Source organism: Lissotriton vulgaris, chromosome 1_1 (assembly GCF_964263255.1).
Source record: "Lissotriton vulgaris chromosome 1_1, aLisVul1.2, whole genome shotgun sequence".
NCBI classification, from domain to species: domain Eukaryota; kingdom Metazoa; phylum Chordata; class Amphibia; order Caudata; family Salamandridae; genus Lissotriton; species Lissotriton vulgaris.
Window position 1 is genome coordinate 1,104,307,677 of NC_141685.1, and position 18,981 is coordinate 1,104,326,657.

The following is an 18,981-nucleotide window of genomic DNA, read 5'->3' on the forward strand; positions in this document are numbered from 1 at the left end:
AGAGGGATTCTAGACATAGTTTTTGCAGGAACAGAGTACTGCAAAGCAGCTAGCAACTCCAGCACCTTGAGATCCTCACTGGTGATTTGCGGCGCTTTATAAATCCTGATTGGTTGATACTCTTCATCTCCTGAGGAAATCAACACTGAACCTTGCTGCTTTTGTTACAGCCCTATCAATCACTTACCCTTCATCAGTAAGAACAAAAAAGTGTTCACAGACAAAAAGATTTCAATGTCAACCCCCTCCCGCATGACTATCAGATAAGCTTTTGGTCACATGGATCACAGAAACAGATACCATGCAGGTAATAGACGATGCCCTCTTGGGCACAGATAAAGATAATCCCTGCCTTCTGATGTGCAGGATAAAGTGGCCTAGTGGTCACCTAGAACACTTTCAGGCATTCCAGCATCATCCACCTACTAAAGTCTTGAATGTGATTTGCAGGCAGTGTCCTCAAATGGTCCCCACGTATACAAATCAACACGTTAGTTCACATGGGCTACCCCAGATTGCAGAACCTTCTCATCACTGGAAGGTTTCCCCAATTATTCATCTCGCCCTGCCATCAACCTCTTCAAGGAGTCCCCTGTAAAATCCTTACTGATAACAGCCTCATAATCCACCATTATGCTGATGACACAACTCTAATATAAAGTCTCCTTCGCTATTGACATTCAGTGCCTCAAGCACTACCTGCACCTCATCCAGACCTGGTTGTACAGCATCATCCCAAAGTGTAACCCCACTAAAACTGAATTCTTTCTATTTGACAACAATAGGCAACAATTAGTTCAAATGTGGATTGTTGACATTGGTCTGGATGGACTCAAATACCACCTTTTCACCAAAGTGAAGTCACTCAGGTTCACCAACCCCACCCTCAAACACATACATGTCAACAGCAATATAGATTGGTACCTGTTTTTTTAACTAAAGAATGTGAAAATGCTACTGCCCAGAAAAGGTCTTTAAAACTGCTCCTCGAGCCCTCTTACTCTTGAATCTAGATGGTAGCAATTCCTGGTTCACTGTACTCCCAGACATTCCACTGGCACCTGTTAAAGGTACACTAAATGCTGCTTCATGCTTCTATGATGGTAAAATTAAATAAAACATCACCTCCACTGGATCACTATGCAGCCCAAAGTGCCTTTGATACCTGTTGCATCAGCTACAAAGTCATCAAGGCTGGCCCCTGACCATCCTCTTCTCAAGCTCATCTCACAGCCAAGACACTACAGACTGGAGTTCAAGATAAAATGCAACAAGCCTTCTCAATCGATGTGCCCAGGATCTGGAACAGCTTCCATGTATCCCTAAGGACCACCATCACAGTTTACAATTTTGGAAAGAGCTCAAAATGCACATCTTTAAGGAAAACTACTTTGTGAGTCAGTAAACAGTCCATCTGTCTCTCCAGAACCCATTATCTTCACCTCAAATCTATTTCTATATCACTGTCTTCGAATGTGCACAGCATTATGCTTCCTATTACCTGGGTTTGTGCTTTTCAGCTGCCACATGCATACAAATAGTAGGAACTTGCCTGTTTGTTCAACATCTGTGTAAAGTACAATTGTAAATGTTAGAGCTCTCTAGTGAATAAAAACAATTGAATGTGCACCATGTGGGTAGGGATTTGCAGAAATTGGATACCGTGAGTACTATAGCACCCTCCCCAAAGTAATTGGGAGATGCTTGCCATATTAGGATGCACAATGACCACTTTGGTCTCCTGGGACCCAACTCTTTGCTCAGGAAGTGTTGCCCAGAACTGCATTTATGAAGTAAAGAGTTGTGGGAGCTGCCCAGCTAATTGTACCTATTGAATCTGATTTACTTTCAGTTGCAACTGGGTGTCCCTTATTTTTCATGTGGAATGTCCTCAGTGAATTGGCAGAACACTTCCATTTAAATGCAACAGGAGAGAAAAGGAGCAGCACACTCTTATAACATAATATAAGGGAAAGTTACCTGTGCTAAAATCGCTCCACAAGCACAAAAAGCGCTGCTAACTAGCAGTTTTTGTGGATAACCATTATTGTTTCTGCCTCAATCTAGGTAATATTTATACTGTGGTCAGAAATAGTGTTGGAAAAAGGACAACATGATAGTATTTCAACAATCACAAAACAATTATTATGCCTAAAGAAACACAAATGCCTCTAAAATCAAGAATGCGGTCGGGTTTAGATTAGCTTTCACAATATGAATAAAGGACCAAACCTAGTATTGAGAAGATGTCGGAGGAAAAACCATAGATGGGGAATCCACAAAACTAGATGCTAGAACTCCTCATAGTGGAGTGCACAAAGGAATTTGCAAGTTTGTGTCTGGATGATTCCCTATTAACAATGCAACCCTGGAGTGACCGATTGAGCGCTTCCAAAAAGCAACTCCCTGCCATTCACGCCAGAACAGAAAGTGGTTGAGTTAAGCCTGTCATGGGAAAATCCCGATCATTAATAGGGACAAACTAAATAAGTAGCTCCCGCTGATCCATTGAAAACCTTAAAAATACTTAGGGCTTTATTACAGATCTGGTAATCCACGGACAGCCAGACTCAAGGGGGTCTTCCGACTGCCCCATTAGTACCAGGGAGGCTGGCCACACTGGGGCCACCACAACCAACAGGGATCAGAGATTTCTGCTGGTGGTGCAGCCGTATTGAGGCCGCAATTTGCTTGGTGGAGGTCACTGCGGCCCCCATCGAGCATATTATGAGTTTCCTCATTGCCACACTTTTCATAGCGGCATGACCGCCATGAAAAGTGTGGCGGGGAGGAAACTAAGGGACGCTTTGTGCCTCACAATATGTGAATGCACACAGGGGGCACAAAATGCACCTCCGCGTGCATGCACACCAGTATCTGCAAGGCATGGACTGCAGAAGTCCATGCCGTACAGGTACTGCCTTTGACGTTGCCATTGCGGCACCTATTTCATAGACACAGCCCTGGGAACCCTAATGAACAGCCAGTCAGACAGACAGGAGAAAACTCCTGATTTGGCTGGCAGATTGTGCATGGGCTTGGCAATGTAAGAGCAGGGGCGGGGGGTCCTGCTCCTGCACCTCCAAAATCTTAACGAGGTCCTAAGTTTATCAAGCAATGCCAATGTTTAAGAGGATGAACTGGTTGGTGCTTTGGTAAGTCGAACATGCCAAACAGACCTAAAAACTCGAGGGGGAACAATGATCTTGTGGGAGATAGAGAGTATGAGGTGCAACCCAAGCGGGGTGTCCTCGTGAGAAATGTGGCTCTCATTGGAGTCACAAATAAAGATAAACTCATACATACATATGGAGCGGGAAATGTGGGTTTTAAAATACTGATTACAGAGGGTTTCTGTTTTTGCATTTGTGCTCTGTGACATTATGTAGCATTGACCGTACACTTTGTTTTTTTACAAAACATGTGAGCAGCATCGTAAAGATATTTTAAAACAGAGCAAAAGGAATTGTGATTGTTCAATATCATGAAAAGAAATCTGTCTTTGGATGACAGCTTATTTTTAAAGCAACAAAGTCCTCCAACTACGGAGACAGTTTAATGTAATCAGGGCATGCACTTGTACTCACTCCTTTGTGACATGATCATCGAGTTCAATCCCTTGCTAGAGGGCTACTCTAGAGAAGGGGACCACAAGACCGCTCCTTCTGAGGCTACATAATGCACTTTACACTCTCTGCAAGAATGCTGTGTGGTCTCCAAACAAGGTAAGGGTGGCGCTCATTTCGCATCCGATGCCTTGGCCACTGATCTATGTAATTAGTTTCAGCATTGTTTTCTGCAGTTACTAGGGTCTGACTCCAGTCAATGTACCTACCTCATATATTTAGATTTTCCTTATTCTACTTGGAGGTTCTAATTACATCAGTTTTCCACAATGACAAAAGCCTGGGGTGGCATGGCTATGATTCAAACACATCTAAATGCTAAACATAGGTCTCTGCAGTAGTAGGCTTTTAGAGCCCAATTACAAGTTTGGTAGTGCGGCACTGGGTCCACCTGCAACCGCACCATCAAACCCATGGTCAGGCCGCCTGCCAGATTAGGGTGTTCCTCCTGTCTGGTGGGCTTTTTCAGTGTTTCCACAGCGGTGCCTCTAAAAACAGGCACCACAATGGAAATGCCGAAAAAAGTTCCAGCACTGCATGGACTGAAAAGTCCATGCTGTGAAAGTACCTGGTGTGCATGCACACAGGGGGGACACCTGATGTGCCCCCTGTGTGCATTCACAGGGGCAAAGGCACCAGAGGAACCTGAAGGACCTCCTTTGTTTCCTCTCTGCCAGGGTTTACTTGGAAGAGGAACCACAATGTAAACCTGGGGGAGAGAAAAGTCCTAATATGCTTGGCGGGACCACCGCAGTCCAGCCAAGTATATGAATGCCTCTACACTGCTAGAACACATCCAGGAATGGTGGTTCACTGGTGGGTGCAGCGGGGTTGTAGCAGTCCCACCGCCTATCTCGTAATAGAGAGGTGGGGAGACCACCAGCGCATGCCCCCGCAAGTCTGGCGGTCTGGACTGCCAGACTCGTATTCAGCCCCTTAATGCAGTCCCTCAGAATCTGTCTTCAGACATAGCCTCAAAACCCTACTTTTTACACCTGTCTAATTGGGGTTTAGACCGGCAGATACTCTTCAGAGCTCTCCACTAGCGCATGGAAGCCTCTTCGAAGATAGCAGTGCCCTCTACAAATGCCATGAATTGAATTAAAAGAGCTAAATGATCAGTTCACCACTCTGTTCAGTATTTCACCTAGTATATTTCAGCCTTTTTGGAATTTAAACATCCCCCCCAAATGTTTTTTTTTTCCTGATGTTGACCACTACTGCAAGGCCTATCTCTCCCAAAGGATAACATTGGGATTAACTTATTACATTTTAAAAGTGTAATTTCCAATTTGCAAGATAAAGAACTCCCAGGTTTGGTGCCTCGGAATCACAATTTAAAATATCAACTTATGGTGGAATCAGATTTTAAATTGCAATTCAGAAAATGCCACTTTTATAAAGTTGGCATTTTCTTACTTTAACCATTTGGTGCCTTCTGTCTGTCTCTGAATAGACGTCTGGGGTGGGTGACAGCTGGGCATTGAGCATTCCCTCTAGATAGCTACACACAAAGGGAGTTTAGGTGTGACTATGGGCCATCCACATCCTGATGGGCCATCCTGGGCAGAATGGGAGGGAGGAGCGGACGCTTTCACCTGACTAGGCTGTGTTCTGTCCCCACAGAAAGGGCTGCATTCCCCTCTGTAGTGACTCTGGGGCCAGGGCAGGGACCTGATCAAATTTCATTTATTAAATCTCATAATGCTCACATGTACTCCTGATAAATCTGCTAAACATGATGTCACTTCCTGTGAGGTCAAGGGGCAAGATGCCATTTGCTGTGATGTCATGCACAGTGATGTCACTTGCATTCTGGCTAACCTGGTTAGTCCACCCACTTCATTTTTTAGGACTTTCGCCCTGTCTGCAATTGTCTCTTACCTTGACCTGCTTTTGCACACACAAGAAAGGCTTGAAGAAGGAAGAAATATTTCATGATTTTATCTGGAAAAAATAATTATAAACTTGATTAGTAACAAAATGAAGAGGATGAAAGGAAAAACATGTTAATGAGTTTTACATCTTTCCACTGGTTCATCTCTGAACACAGTTTTTTTTAAGTCACCCAATTGACACTTCTATCAGTTAAAGGCAATGAAGTAATAAGGGGTGTGTGTTCAAATTAGAGTCTAAAGCCACAAATAGGGTAACATGTCTTTGGTGTTCCTTTTGGGTCTGGAATGACCTTATTATCATTGTTTTGCACTTACATTTATCAGAAGGCTACAGAAAACTCACTGTTCATTGGAAATACAAAAAAAATGAAATGTGCTGCACTCACTGTGGGTGTACAAATGATCTACTGGTTCATTTTTTCCATGTTGAAAAAAAACAAGTAATGGCCCCAAGATACGTCCTGGTGTAAAGTAGACTAAATTCTGAAAGCAGAGTCCTCGCCCCATGGATTGAAGGAAAAGAGGCAGATGACGCATGGATGCTCCACCACCCATCCAACTTTTCTCTGAATGCCTTTGAGGGTTAACATATGATTTTGTCATTTTCCAATGTTCTGGGCAGATGGGAATACCAGACCTACTAGCGATTTCAGTTAGTTGTTTGCATGGGACCAGCAGTGCAAATGCACTCTGCAAGCAGGCCAATAATCCTCGACGGCCAGCGAACCCCTTTGGGAGGAGGTTTTCTTAAGAAGATACAAATATTACATATGTCATGGAGGAGGGCGTTTAAATCAGCACTGCTTAGGCCCATGGTAAATGTGCCATGCCAGTTACGCGACAGGAGATAGAGACAATTCCAAAGCATGGCTGGGTTAGAGTCTGCGCATGACCATCAGAGTAACAAGTTCATCAAATAGTTCCATAAACTGCTCTAAGGAAAAAGGGGAAACGGCCAACCACGTTTCCAAATATTCCTGCGGACACTAGTTCCCAGGAAAAGAATACAAAGATAAATCTTTATCCTGAGCAAACATATGTCATTAGTAGTCAAAAAAAAAGTTTATAAGGCCATATTTGTCTGAATCCAAGTCTTCTTTATTTCCAAGAAGTCATCACTTCCAATTGATACCAGTGATTCACAGATGGTTCGTGACATCACATTGACGTGCGAGAGATATTTAAGGCGCCTGTCTCTTCTATTATGAATATTTACTCCCTGTGCAGGACTACACAACAGAGAGAAAATATCCACCAAGCTCCTCATCTACGAAATTTGAACACCATTTGAAGATACTCATGTTAAGGGGAACAAGAGATTGGTCGCATGAGGACTTTGCGATCCGCATAAACCTACAAACATACTTAATATTTAGTTTTTGGCACAAGATCCAATGTTCGATGTGAGATGCGTACCTCGGTGGACAGAAGATACATTTGTGTTACTAGTTTATGGGCTCCTGGGAGGTGGTAATGGCAGCACCAAATGAAAAAGGATTGCTTCTGCTCAGGATCTGTTGAGCCACTGGGGTGTAACTCGCAGCAAGGATTGGTCTCTCCCGCGTTACATCATGTGTAGTCAGGAATAGAACTGTAGATCACAGCAATGAGTCTGTATTGCTGCATATCCCACCTATTCACATTACTGACCTGACACAGGCCCTCGGGCAGGAATGTGCACCTGAGGCATGGATTAGTACACTTGGGATTTGTTTGTAACAAACTATATGCACAGAGTGATTCAAAGATGGGTCTGCTCTTAGTAAACCACAAGGAGAGGGAGGATTTGTTTTTTGACACAGTTGTTATTGTTTAATTTGAGAAGCCCTTTGAGAGGGCCATGGGGCAAGCAAGATCCAACTGGTACCAACTTTGGTGGTTGAGGCCTTGTACTCCTGATATCCCCGGGAATCGATCAACTATGGCTCCTAAGCAACTGGGACAAATGCCACTTCAGCATTTCCCTCCGTGGTTGTGCAAGTCGAGCAGTTCAAGGCCACTTGTGGGGGAGGTAGGTGTAAGGCAAACACATGCTAAAGACTCAAAATACACCCAACAATGACAAAAAAATGAATGTCCAGCCAAATACTCGCTTTTATGAAAAAGTCGTATTTTTATACGAAAGCAAAATAAAATGTGACATACATAAATATGCAGAGTCCTTCTAAAGACGGCACTCTAGCATTGTTCTGGCAAATTCTCGAGCTTTTTCCCTGTCTACGGCAGTGGTTACAGGGGCGGCCTTAGGCATGTGCAAGCTGTGCACCTGCACAGGGCCACCAAACTCCAGGGGCCCCCACGCCAATATATATCCTTAATATAATAATCCTCTGAGGATGGATACATATTTGTGTGGCGGCCCCTGGCAGGAATTTGGTGGCCTCTGGCTCTATTCCACTTCCAAACACCCTGACCCCCCCTCTTCACTGGCCTCCGCGTTCCGCCCCGCCCAGACCCCCTCTTCCGGTGCCCCCTACCTACACTCTCAGCCCAGGGCCACCATGAACCTAGAGCCGCCCCTGGTGGTTATTCCCCATTTATGATAGGCACCATTCAGGTTAGGCCCCGCTAGGAGTCCGAGCCGTAGAAGTCCCCCATGGACACTCTACCTGGCCCTTAGTCTTACCCACTCCCTCTGGCATTGTGATACAGAAGAACCGGGGAGTGTTCAGTACTCGGATGCTGCACTGGTGCTGAGGTGGTGCTGCGCTAATGCTGAAGGGGTGCCCAGCAAGTACTTTGAGTTCCTGTGAAGCGGAATAAAAGTGAGCATCTGAGAAACTGACAATGGGAGATGGGGCAACATCTTTTCGGTATCTCCCTGTGAAGGGAAACTTGGGCTGTGGCCTTTCCTCTCCATAGTGAGATTGGATTGCCTGCCTGCAGCTCCCTGCCCCGGAGGATGGAAACTAACCAAACCAGCTTGAAACAGGATAACATTTAATGACAGGAAACAGGGCTATTTGTAGGGAAGTCAATTCCTACCTGCCTACACCTGGGGGCTGGGAGTAAGTCCCGCAAAAATGTCATTTTAAAAGCAGAGGCCTTGACAAAAGGAATCCCTCTAAGGCTAATAGGGCTGGTTCAGAACCGGTCAGATGCCAGGCACTTGTACGACTACGGACAAGCAGTTGTTTTTGTCAGGCCCGTCTGTGGGAAAAGTTACTCCCTCTGAAGTCAGAACACTTGAAAAGCTGGTAGAACTGGAGCCTAATCTGTCAGCCTCCAGCTGGAGTCTGAAAGGCTGCCAATTATAAGTAAGTTTGGCAACTCTGAATTGTAAAGTGGGTCGAGGAGGAATGCGCTCTGTCAGGCTCACAGCAGGCTGTGGTCTAGCCTGAAAGATTAGATAAATTGGAGCAGGTCGCCTGCCATGCTTTGCACCTCTGGAACCCCCTTAGCCTGGAGCAATGCCAAACACAGGTCAGATCCAATCTACTGCAAGGCTGGCTGGCCTGGGGGCACAACAGGTGCCTCCAAATGCTTCGTAGCGCCTGACAGTAAGAAACATGTCTGTCAGTGTTTGGCGACATTTACTCAAAGCACCGGTTCATATGTCAGGCTGTTGGGAATGGGACTTTGTCAGTCCTCAGGCACATACACGTATATCTATGAAAGGAAAACAAAGCCGAAACGTCCGGTCTCTGTGATGTTGGTAGTACTGGGGCTGGAAGTCTGAACCTTAGAAGTCAAAGTGTTCCAGGCTATGGCACTATGAGGCAGAGCACGTTTCCTGTGGGCTCTCGTGCCGACATCCAGTCTTACCCACTCCCTCTACTATTGTAACGCAGAAGACCCGGGGAGTGTTCAGTACTCTGGTGGGTGGTCATTCAGGGCACTCCTTCCGTGACGCATAAAGTTACTCTGATCCTGCTGGCATGTCTGACGCATGCCTTGCCCTCCCTTCACCCTGCTGGCACAGATCAACAAAACCATCATCCGTGTGAGGCAGCCAAGCTATCACTGATTTAGGAGATCTGGGGGGATGTTTGCACAGAGGGCCCGGTCCCTGCTCCTCCAAGTTCTGACCCGTGAACACAAACGGGACCCCCTGGTGCCTGGTTTAACTCACTACCATTAGCAAGGGCGCCACATTTCTTTCCTCCCAGGGCGCTATCTTAGCAAAGGCCGGCTCTGCCTGCAGGTTACAGTGGCCTGGCGGGGGCCAGGGATGGCAGTACGGGTCTGTGGCCGGCTGACCGATGTCCTAAAAAGACACGGACCGCAGGTGACCCTTGGGCACCACCCCGTCGCCCAATGCCCGCATACCCAACCCAACGCTGTGCGTAGGTACCACAATAACTTCACCAATTACAACAAGTTACAATTAAACATTCACCTAAATGTACAATGATATCACACCATACTCTGAAATTGTTTTTTTCGTCTCACCTTCTGCAGCCTCTGCCGGGAGCTGCTGTGCCAGTTTGGGTGGCTGTAGAGTCAGTCTTGCGGACCAAGACCGTCTGAGGGCGTTATTTAAGGAGCGGGAGAGGGGCGGGGCCAGCTAACGCGGAGGGGCGGCAGACAGGGGGTAAATGACATCAGAGACAGAGGGGTAGTGATGGGAGCAGGTGATTGCTTACATCAGGGAGGAAGATAAGTAAAGGGCGGGGCGGAAATAGAAGCAAATTTAATTTGAATACACAACGGTTTATATATATATATATATATATATATATATATATATATATATATATATGCATATGTAAATGCTTATTCACACATAGATTTAAAGTAGTCAGCAAAAGAGCGCTGTCTGCAGTGAAGGGTAGGTGAACCATGTAATGCGTGTAACCCGGTGAAGCACCGTGTTGCCTCCAGGACATTCAACAGCAGTGGTGTTGGGGCCCAAGGAGGGCAAAGACAAACAGAGCTGCAGCACAGGGCCCATCCGGGAAGAGGGGGTTGGGGGGGCGAGGAGTGAAGGGGGTAGCTCAGGTAGTGCAATGAAATAAGAGACTATTGTGAAACGTGAAGAGAAGTAAGAAAGAGGAATGAGGGGTGAACCTTTCCTTGGTTCCTTGAAAGCGATGTGTGAGAAAAGGAGACCATGGGCAAGGGAGGGGAGAGCAGCAGGGCAGGAAAGACCACGCTCACCCTGATTGGACGAAGCGAGTCCTGGGAGCCAATTTATTTTATTTTATTTTACGGAATTTTATATAGCCCGGACTTTACCCAAAGGTGTCAGAGCGCTTCACAATTGAACCAAGTAAGTTACATGAGCAAATTTACATACTTACATTACAGATACAAATGAGAAAAAGAAAAAAGAAAAAGAAAACAATAGGTGGCAGTCACACAAAACTCAAAAACACATTAGGATTAGGATCGTAAAGGCATAGATTACATATTTAGAACATTGTAAGAACTTCCTGAGAGACATGAAAAGGGATGTATTAATTCTGGAAGTGTCTTTGGAAGAGGATAGATTTAAAGTCAGTTTTCAAAGTCCATGTAGAGGTGGTGGCACGGAGTAGTGGAATGAAGTGAGTACAAGATCCTAACCATTGCCTGAGAAGGATTGAGTCATCCATCTTTCCCTTTTGAAGGTGGGGGGGGCTCAAGCAGTACATTTTCCGCATTGTGCGAAGGTCTAGAGCAGGGGTCTCCAACCTTTTGTGTAGTCAGAGCTACTTCTGGCCAGTGAAAATCATCGTCAGCTACTGAACCCGAAGCAACTCGCGCATTTTTCCGAGAGACCCCCCACACCCAGTTTCATTGACTTTAAGCCTAATTTCATCAGAGCCCATACTGTGCCTTTCTGCCGTCTGTTTCACTCGTTTTCCCCTCATTTTTTGTGCCTTTCTGCCCTCTGTTTTACTCGTTTTCCCCTTGTTTTTGTGCCCTTCGCCCTCTGTTTCACTCGCTTTCCCCTCGTCTTTTGTGGCTTTCTGCCCTCTGTTCCACTCGTTTTTGCTTTGTTTTTTGTGCCCTTCTGCCCTCTGTCCACTCACTCGTTATTTGTGCCTTTCTGACCTCTGTTTCACTCGTTTTCCCCTTTTTTTTTGTACCCTTCTGCCCTCTGTTTCACTCGTTTTCCCCTCGTTTTTTGTGCCTTTCTGCCCTCTGTTCCACTCATTTTTTGTGCCTTTCTGCCTTCTGTTCTACTCGTTTTCCCCTCGTTTTTTGTGCCTTTCTGCCCTCTGTCCCACTCGTTTCATTTTTTGGTGCCTTTCTGCCCTCTGTGCCACTCGTTTTTTGTGCCTTTATGCCCTCTGTTTCACTCGGGTTCCCCGCGTTTTTTGTGCCTTTCTGACCTCTGTTCCACTCGTTTTTTGTGCCTTTATGCCCTCTGTTTCACTCGTTTTCCCCTCGTTTTTTGTGCCTTCCTGCCCTCTGTTTCACTCGTTTTCCCCTAGTTTTTTGTGCCTTTCTGCCCTCTGTTTCACTTGTTTTCCCCTTGTTTTTTGTGCCCTTCTGCCCTCTGTTTCACTCGTTTTCCCCTCGTTTTTTGTGCCTTTCTGCCCTATGCTACACTCGTTTTCCCCTTGTTTTTGTGCCCTTCTGCCCTCTGTTCCACTCGTTTCTGCTTAGTTTTTTCTGCCCTTCTGCCCTCTGTTTCACTCGTTTTCCCCTCGTCTTTTGTGCCTTTCTGCTCTCTGTTCCACTCATTTTTTGTGCCTTTCTGTCCTCTGTTTCACTTATTTTCCCCTCGCTTTTTGTGCCTTTCTGCCCTCTGTTTCACTCGTTTTCCCCTCGTTTTTTGTGCCTTTCTGCCCTTTGTTTCACTCATTTTCCCCTTGTTTTTTTGTGCCCTTCTGCCCTTCATTTCACTTGTTTTCCCCTCGTTTTTTGTGCCTTTCTGCCCTGTTTCACTCGTTTTCCCCTCGTTTTTGTGCCCTTCCACCCTCTGTTTCACTCGTTTTCCCCTCGATTTTTGAGCCTTTCTGCCCTCTGTTCCACTCGTTTTTTGTGCCTTTCTGCCCTCTGTTTCACTCATTTTCCCCTCGTTTTTTGTGCCTTTCTGCCCTCTGTTTCACTCGTTTTCCCCTTGTTTTTTGTGCCCTTCTGCCCTCTGTTTCACTTGTTTTCCCCTCGCTTTTTGTGCCTTTCTGCCTTCTTTTCCACTCGTTTTTTTTGCCTTTCTGCTCTCTGTTTCACTCATTTTCCCTTGTTTTTTGTGCCTTTCTGCCCTTTGTTTCACTTGTTTTCCCCTCATTTTTTGTGCCCTTCTGCCCTCTGTTCCACTCATTTTTGCTTTGTTTTTTCTGCCCTTCTGCCCTCTGTTTCACTCGTTTTCCTCTCGTTTTTTGCACCTTTCTGACCTCTGTTCCACTCGTTTTTTGTGCCTTTCTGCCCTCTGTTTCACTCATTTCCCCTCGTTTTTTGTGCCTTTCAGCCCTCTGTTTCACTCGTTTTCCCCTCGTTTTTGGTGCCTTTCTGCCCTCTGTTTCACTCGTTTTCTCCTTGTTTTTTTGTGCCCTTCTGCCCTCCATTTCACTCATTTTCCCCTCATTTTGTGTGCCTTTCTGCCCTCTGTTCCACTCGTTTTTTATGCCTTTCTGCCCTATGTTTCACTCGTTTTCCCCTCATTTTGTTGTGCCTTTCTGCCCACTGTTTCACTTATTTTCCCCTCGTTTTTTGTGCCTTTCTGCCCTCTGTTCGACTCATTTTCCTTAGTTTTTTGTGCCCTTCTGCCCTCTGTTCCACGCATTTTTTGTGCCTGTGTCTGGCGTGTCAGTGTAGCACCGGAAATTATTCAACATTATTGAACATCACATTCATAAAAAAAACAGAATCTAACGTCACTAAACTATCTATCTGCTCGTCCATTGAGCTTACCTGTGGTCGAAGTCACGTCTCTGCTCCGTACTGCTCGCGCTGGCACCCGTCGTACTATGGCAGACAGTGCGATGCCAGCGTGTTTTCAGATAAAGATGACGTCACAGGAGTCAGACTCTCATGAGTAGAGTCTGCAGCTCCAGGAGAGGAGCGTCATCCTCTTCGCCCGCCCCCACCCCCAGTTTAGCTCCAATCCGAGCAGCTGGTTTGGGTGAGGGCGGGCAAATGGAGCCGGAAAAGCTAATAGCCCATGAAGGGCTACACAAGCTACTTCCGGGGTCTCAGCGAGCTACCGGTAGCTCGCGATCGACCGGTTGGAGACCCCAGGTCTAGAGCCTCCAGAGATTTTACGTTTATTTGCCGGGTATTGAGGGGAGGAAGTATGCAAGGCTTTGTGGGGGATACAGGCAGTCTTGTAGGTTGACCTTGCTTTGATGGGAAGCCATCCAAGAGATGGTCACTTTTTTTGCCAAAACAAGCCACTGAATGGAGTACTGAGTTGAGAGGGAAAAAGGTGGGATTTGGGGTGGCCAGCAAGCAGAGAATTGCCATAGTCCAGTCTAGGGAGAACCAGAGATTGGACCAAGGTTTCAACCCCTTCGATGCTCATGACGGAATTGTTCTGTCATGGGAATCAGTGCTCCTGTGCTCATGACGGAACCATTCCGTCATGAGAACAGGGACACTGAATCCCTCTGCTGTCTGACAGCAGAGGGATTCCCCTTTTTTTATTGACCTCGGGAGGTTGGGGAAGAGGTTCCCCAACCTCCCGAGGCTGATTTACATTTTCATTGCAATGCCGATAGCACGCATGGTGTGCTGATGTCATTGCAATGAAAATGTAACTGAAATGAGCCGAGAGGCTTATTTCAGTTTCACTTTCTACGTGTTCACGGGGCTGTCTCAGCCCCTTGAACACGTAGAAAGTCAGGAGAGGTATCATTGGAAGGTGGATCCTTGCTTGGGGTTCGCTCCAGGAGGGCGATCCCCAAGTGGGGATCCACCCACTAGACACCAGGGAGGGGAGAGCGGCCCTTTGGGAAAGGGCCTTTGCTCCCCTCCCAAAAATTGGGCATATTCAGTATTTCTGCCCCCAGAGGGGGACAGAAAGCCCACTTGACACCAGGGTTTTTTTGTTGGCATAAATATTTAGGGTGGGGCTGCCCAAAATGGGCACGCCAATGCCCCCACCCCACCATCACAACAGCTTTTCTGCCCCTGGGGGGCAGATGGGGGCAGTAGCCCACAACCTGCCCCCCGGGAGGGCAGAAATCCCACTTGGCGCCAGGGATTTTTTTGTTGCCATTTTTTATTAGGGTGGGGGCTGCCCAATATGGCCATGCCAATGCCCCCACCCCTCCCCCACAAAATTCCAAGGGGCAGTAGCCCCCAATCTACCCCCGGGGGCAGAAAGCCTACTAGAAACCAGGGATTTATGTTATTATGTAAATTAGGAGTGGGGGCTGCCCACTATGGGCACGCCAAATACCCCAATTCCCCCTGCACAATAACAATCTTTCTGCCCCCCCTGGATGCAAATGGGTGGAGTAGCCCCCAATCTGCTGCCACGGGGACAGAAAGCCCACTAGACGCCAAGTATTTTTTATGATTAATTTTGGGATGGGGGCTGCCAAAGATGGGCATGCCAATGCCCCCACCCCTACCCCCCCACAAAATTCCAGTCTTTCTACCCCCTTGGGGGACAGTAACCCCCAGTCTTCCTCCTGTGGGGGCAGAAAGCACCCTAGACACCAGGGATTCTTTTTGTATATGTCCAGGGTGGGGGCTGCCCAGATTGGGCATGCAAATGCCCCCACCCTACCACCTCAAGAAAACTTAAGACTTGCTGCCCCTCCAGGAGGAAGATGGGACAATAGCCCCTGATCTGCCCCGGGGGGCAGAAAGCCCGCTAAGTGCCAGGGATTTTTTTTATATTGGTTGAGGTTGGGGTTGCCCAGAATGGGCATGTCAAGGCCCACACCCCCTTAAAAAATGATAGTCTTTCTGCCTTCCCCCCTGGGCGGCAGATGGGACAATAGCCCCTTATCTAACCCCCAGGGTGGGTCAAAAAGCCCACTAGCCACCAGGGATTTTTTTTCTCCAAAGTTCGGAGTGGGGTTGCCCAGAATGGGTATACAAATTACCCCATCCCCCCAAAAAAGATGCCACATCCTTTTTGCCACTCTCCCCCCCAGAGGGCAGATGGGGCACCAGCGATTAAGCTGCCATTTTTTATGCGTGGGGTGGGGGCCCAGAATGAGCATACCAATGCCCCCAGCTACCAAAATATAGCCATAGTCTTTCCACTCCCCTTGGAGGACATATCGGGGCAACCCCCCAGGGAGGCAGAAAGCCCACTAGGCACAGACTTTCTTTTAGCAATTTTGTGCCCTAGCGCAGCTGGCACATAGGGAAACCTATCAAACCTGTGCACATTTTTAAAGTAAACACTAAGTGGAATTCAGGATGGGGTGACTTGTCTGGCTCTCACCAAGTTCTGTTACCCAGAATCCCTTGCAAACCTCAAACTTTGTAAAAAAAAAAAAAAAAACGATTTCCCCCAGATTTATGTGGTGTAAAGTTCTGGAATATGGGTGGATCTACAAAATTCCGCCCACCACACGTTCCCCAAAGTGGTCCGATAAAAATGGTACCTCACTTGTGTGGGTAGGATTAGTGCCCGTGAAAGGAAATGGCCCAAAATGCAACGGGGACGCACCACATTTTCACACCAAAAATGGACCCTTTTTTGCAAAGTGCCTAGCTGTAGATTTTGAACCCTAGCTCTGTCGGCAACTAGAGAAACCTATACATTTTTTAAAACTAGATACCCAGGGAAATGCAGGATGGGGTGACCTGTCTGACCTTCACCAGCTTCTGTTATCCAGAATCCCTTGCAAACCACAAATTGTGTCCAAAAATACCCACATTTTCCTCACATTTCTGTGGTGAAAAGTTCTGGAATCTGCGTGGATCCACAAAATTCTACCCACCCCACGTTCCCCAAAGTCTCCGAGAAAAAATGGTACCTCACTTGTGTGGGTGGGTCAAGTACCCGCGACAGGCAAGGGCCCAAAACGTATTGAGGAGACATCAAAATTGCCTATCACAAAATGACCTGGTTTTGCAATCGGGGGTCACCTGGGTTTTTGGTCCCGTGCTCGACGGCAACCTAGGGAAACCTACCAAACCCATACAATTCTGAAAACTAGACACGCTGAAAATTCCAGTGATGTTTGGCTTGCATGGATCCCCAACATTTTCTTACCCATAATCCCCTGCTAACCTCAAATTTTGCTGAAAACATCACCTTTCCCCCCATATTTTTGTGGGGGAAAGTTATGGCATCACCGGGCTGACACAACTTTCCTACCACCCAGCGTTCTCCCAGGTCTACCGATAAGAATGGTGCCTGACTCGTGGGAGAGGCCCAAGTACCCCCGGCAGGCAAAGGCCCAAAACATATTTAAGTGACATCAAAATTGCCTATCACAAAACGACCTGGTTTTGCAAAAGGTCACCTGAGTTTTTGGCCCCATGGTTAAGGCCAGCTAAAGAAACCTACCAAACCCACACATTTCGAAATACTAGACAGCCGGGGGATGCTAGGGAGGTATGGCTTGTATGGATCCCCCAATGTTTTCTTACCCTGAATCATCTGCAAACCTCAATTGTAGCTGAACAAAATCACTTTTTTAGCACAACGTTATGTGGGAAAGTTGTGGCATCACCAGCTGACACAAATTTCCTACCACCCAGCGTTCCCCCGGGTCTCCTGATAAAAATGGTGCATCACTCATGTGGGAGGTTTTAATGGCCTGAAATTTCTGCCAATAATCAGGACATTCAACCTTATCCCCTCTTGGGACCCAAAAGTACACAATACTTCACAATACTCACCCAAGAAAGGAACACTAACACTAAGAAAGGTTTTATAGTCCTCGCCGAAAGGCTCGCAAACAACAACAACAACAAGCCTCCTGGTGACAGGCGCTGTGCAAGAGGCAATTAACCGCTCCTCTCCAACCCCAGAATACTAACCCAGGTAGGATTACAACGCATACCTCTCTAGAAAGACTGGGGGGGAGGGGGTGGAAGAATTAGAATTATGCGCCTCGCTAAGGGCCAGACAACCTTCCGAATCTGCAATTACCCGTTAGAAGGTAATTCACCCATCCTTCTATAAGCATTTGGTAAAAAAGGAGCCTCTTCTCCCTTCACAAAGAATACAGACAAATAATCATATGCTCTGGGGTTTCTTTTATTAAACAATGATAGAATGAAAAAGAATCACTACTATGTCACAATAGGCCTTCTTCATATTAGCACCAAAGCAATTTGCTAAACGCAATCAGTAAAACATATATAGAACTTATATGTATATAAATGTATAGAACCTGAAAATAGAAGAGGATAGTTAGGCAAGAATAGTAGGAATATAAGAATTAGTGGAACACCTCACCAAGTATCTACACATCCCGTTTCCACTTCGCCAGAGGGGAGTCCGTTTCTCAAGCCGAATCAGTATTCTGCTCCACCGTCACAACTACAGGTCTGTACTGTGATGAACTAGCAATGATTGAGACCCAGATGCTCCCTTTAGTACAAGTATAAATGTAAGACGAAGCTCCTGGCGAGCTTCACCCCCTCGTTCTCATGAGAGCCAGCACCAGCCTGCTCCTAGGCCACGGCACTGATTGATCAGGCCTTTGCTATGGCTTCGAGACAGAGCATGTACATTCCTCTGAAAAGAACCAGTTTCTACCAGCATATGAGGTGCAGAAAACAAGTGAAAAGCATAACACAGCTTCTCACCTAGAAAGGCTCAGAAGATGGCGACAGCTTTGAAAATGGAGTCGCTTAAGCATAGGCCACTACTCCCGTAAATGAGCGGAATTAGTATGCAAGACGGCATAAGAGTATGCCAAAGCCAATAGGCAAGCACTACCACGAAGCAAGATAAAGTCGGAACCAGAGAAGGCATAATCAAGCCCGACTGTGTAGCTTATTCATATTCTGCAGGCCTACACATCACTATAGTAGATCAGAATATACTGAGATGGTGGTGGGCAACAGTCATAATCGGGCCATTTAACTATATAAATGGCAGTCACTACAGAGGTCCAAGTACCTGCAACAGGCAGGGGCCCAAAATGTATTGAGGCGACATCACAATTGCCTATCAGAAAACGACCTGGTTTTGCAAGGGGGGTCACCTGGGTCTTTGGCCTCTGACCCAGCTCCAAGGCAGGTCGATCCCCACGCCACCACAAGGCCGCCAACTGCCTCGTGTCCTGCTCCCTGCCGCCCGCCTGGTTTCCTGCCGTTTCCCGCTCCTTCCCGCCGCTGTGTCCCTGTGGCCCTGCCCCTGCTCCCCATTGGCCACCCTGCTCCTGCCTCCCAGCTGCTCCTCCCTCCCTCGCCCCCTCTGAAGGAGGCCGCGCAGTGGCGTAGGAGCGAGCTGACCCTGCTCGCAGGCAGGTCACTCCGCACTCCACCACACGGCTGCCAGCTGCCTCATGACCTGCTCCCGGCCGCCCGCCTGGTTTCCCGCCGTTTTCCGCTCCTTCCCGCCGCTGCGTCCCTGCGGCCCCACCCCCCTGCTCCCCATTAGCCACCCCGATCTGGCCTCCCAGCTGCTCCTCCCTCCATCTCCCCCTATTAAGGGGGCT

At 47.2% G+C, this 18,981-nt stretch overlaps 1 protein-coding gene across 1 annotated transcript in view; it reads right to left on the bottom strand.

The window, feature by feature from the left end:
• Nucleotides 1–10,038, bottom strand: part of LOC147748683 (coagulation factor XI-like) — a 92,991-nt gene extending 82,953 nt beyond the window's left edge. Inside the window, exons 1-2 of the mRNA XM_086963558.1 lie at nucleotides 9,917–10,038; nucleotides 5,511–5,573 (exon numbers count right to left, since the gene is read on the bottom strand). Of these exons, the coding sequence (XP_086819684.1) occupies nucleotides 5,511–5,565 (55 nt within the window). The 5' untranslated portion in view covers nucleotides 5,566–5,573; nucleotides 9,917–10,038. The remainder of the gene's footprint in view (nucleotides 1–5,510; nucleotides 5,574–9,916) is intronic.
• Nucleotides 10,039–18,981: the final 8,943 nt, after the last annotated feature.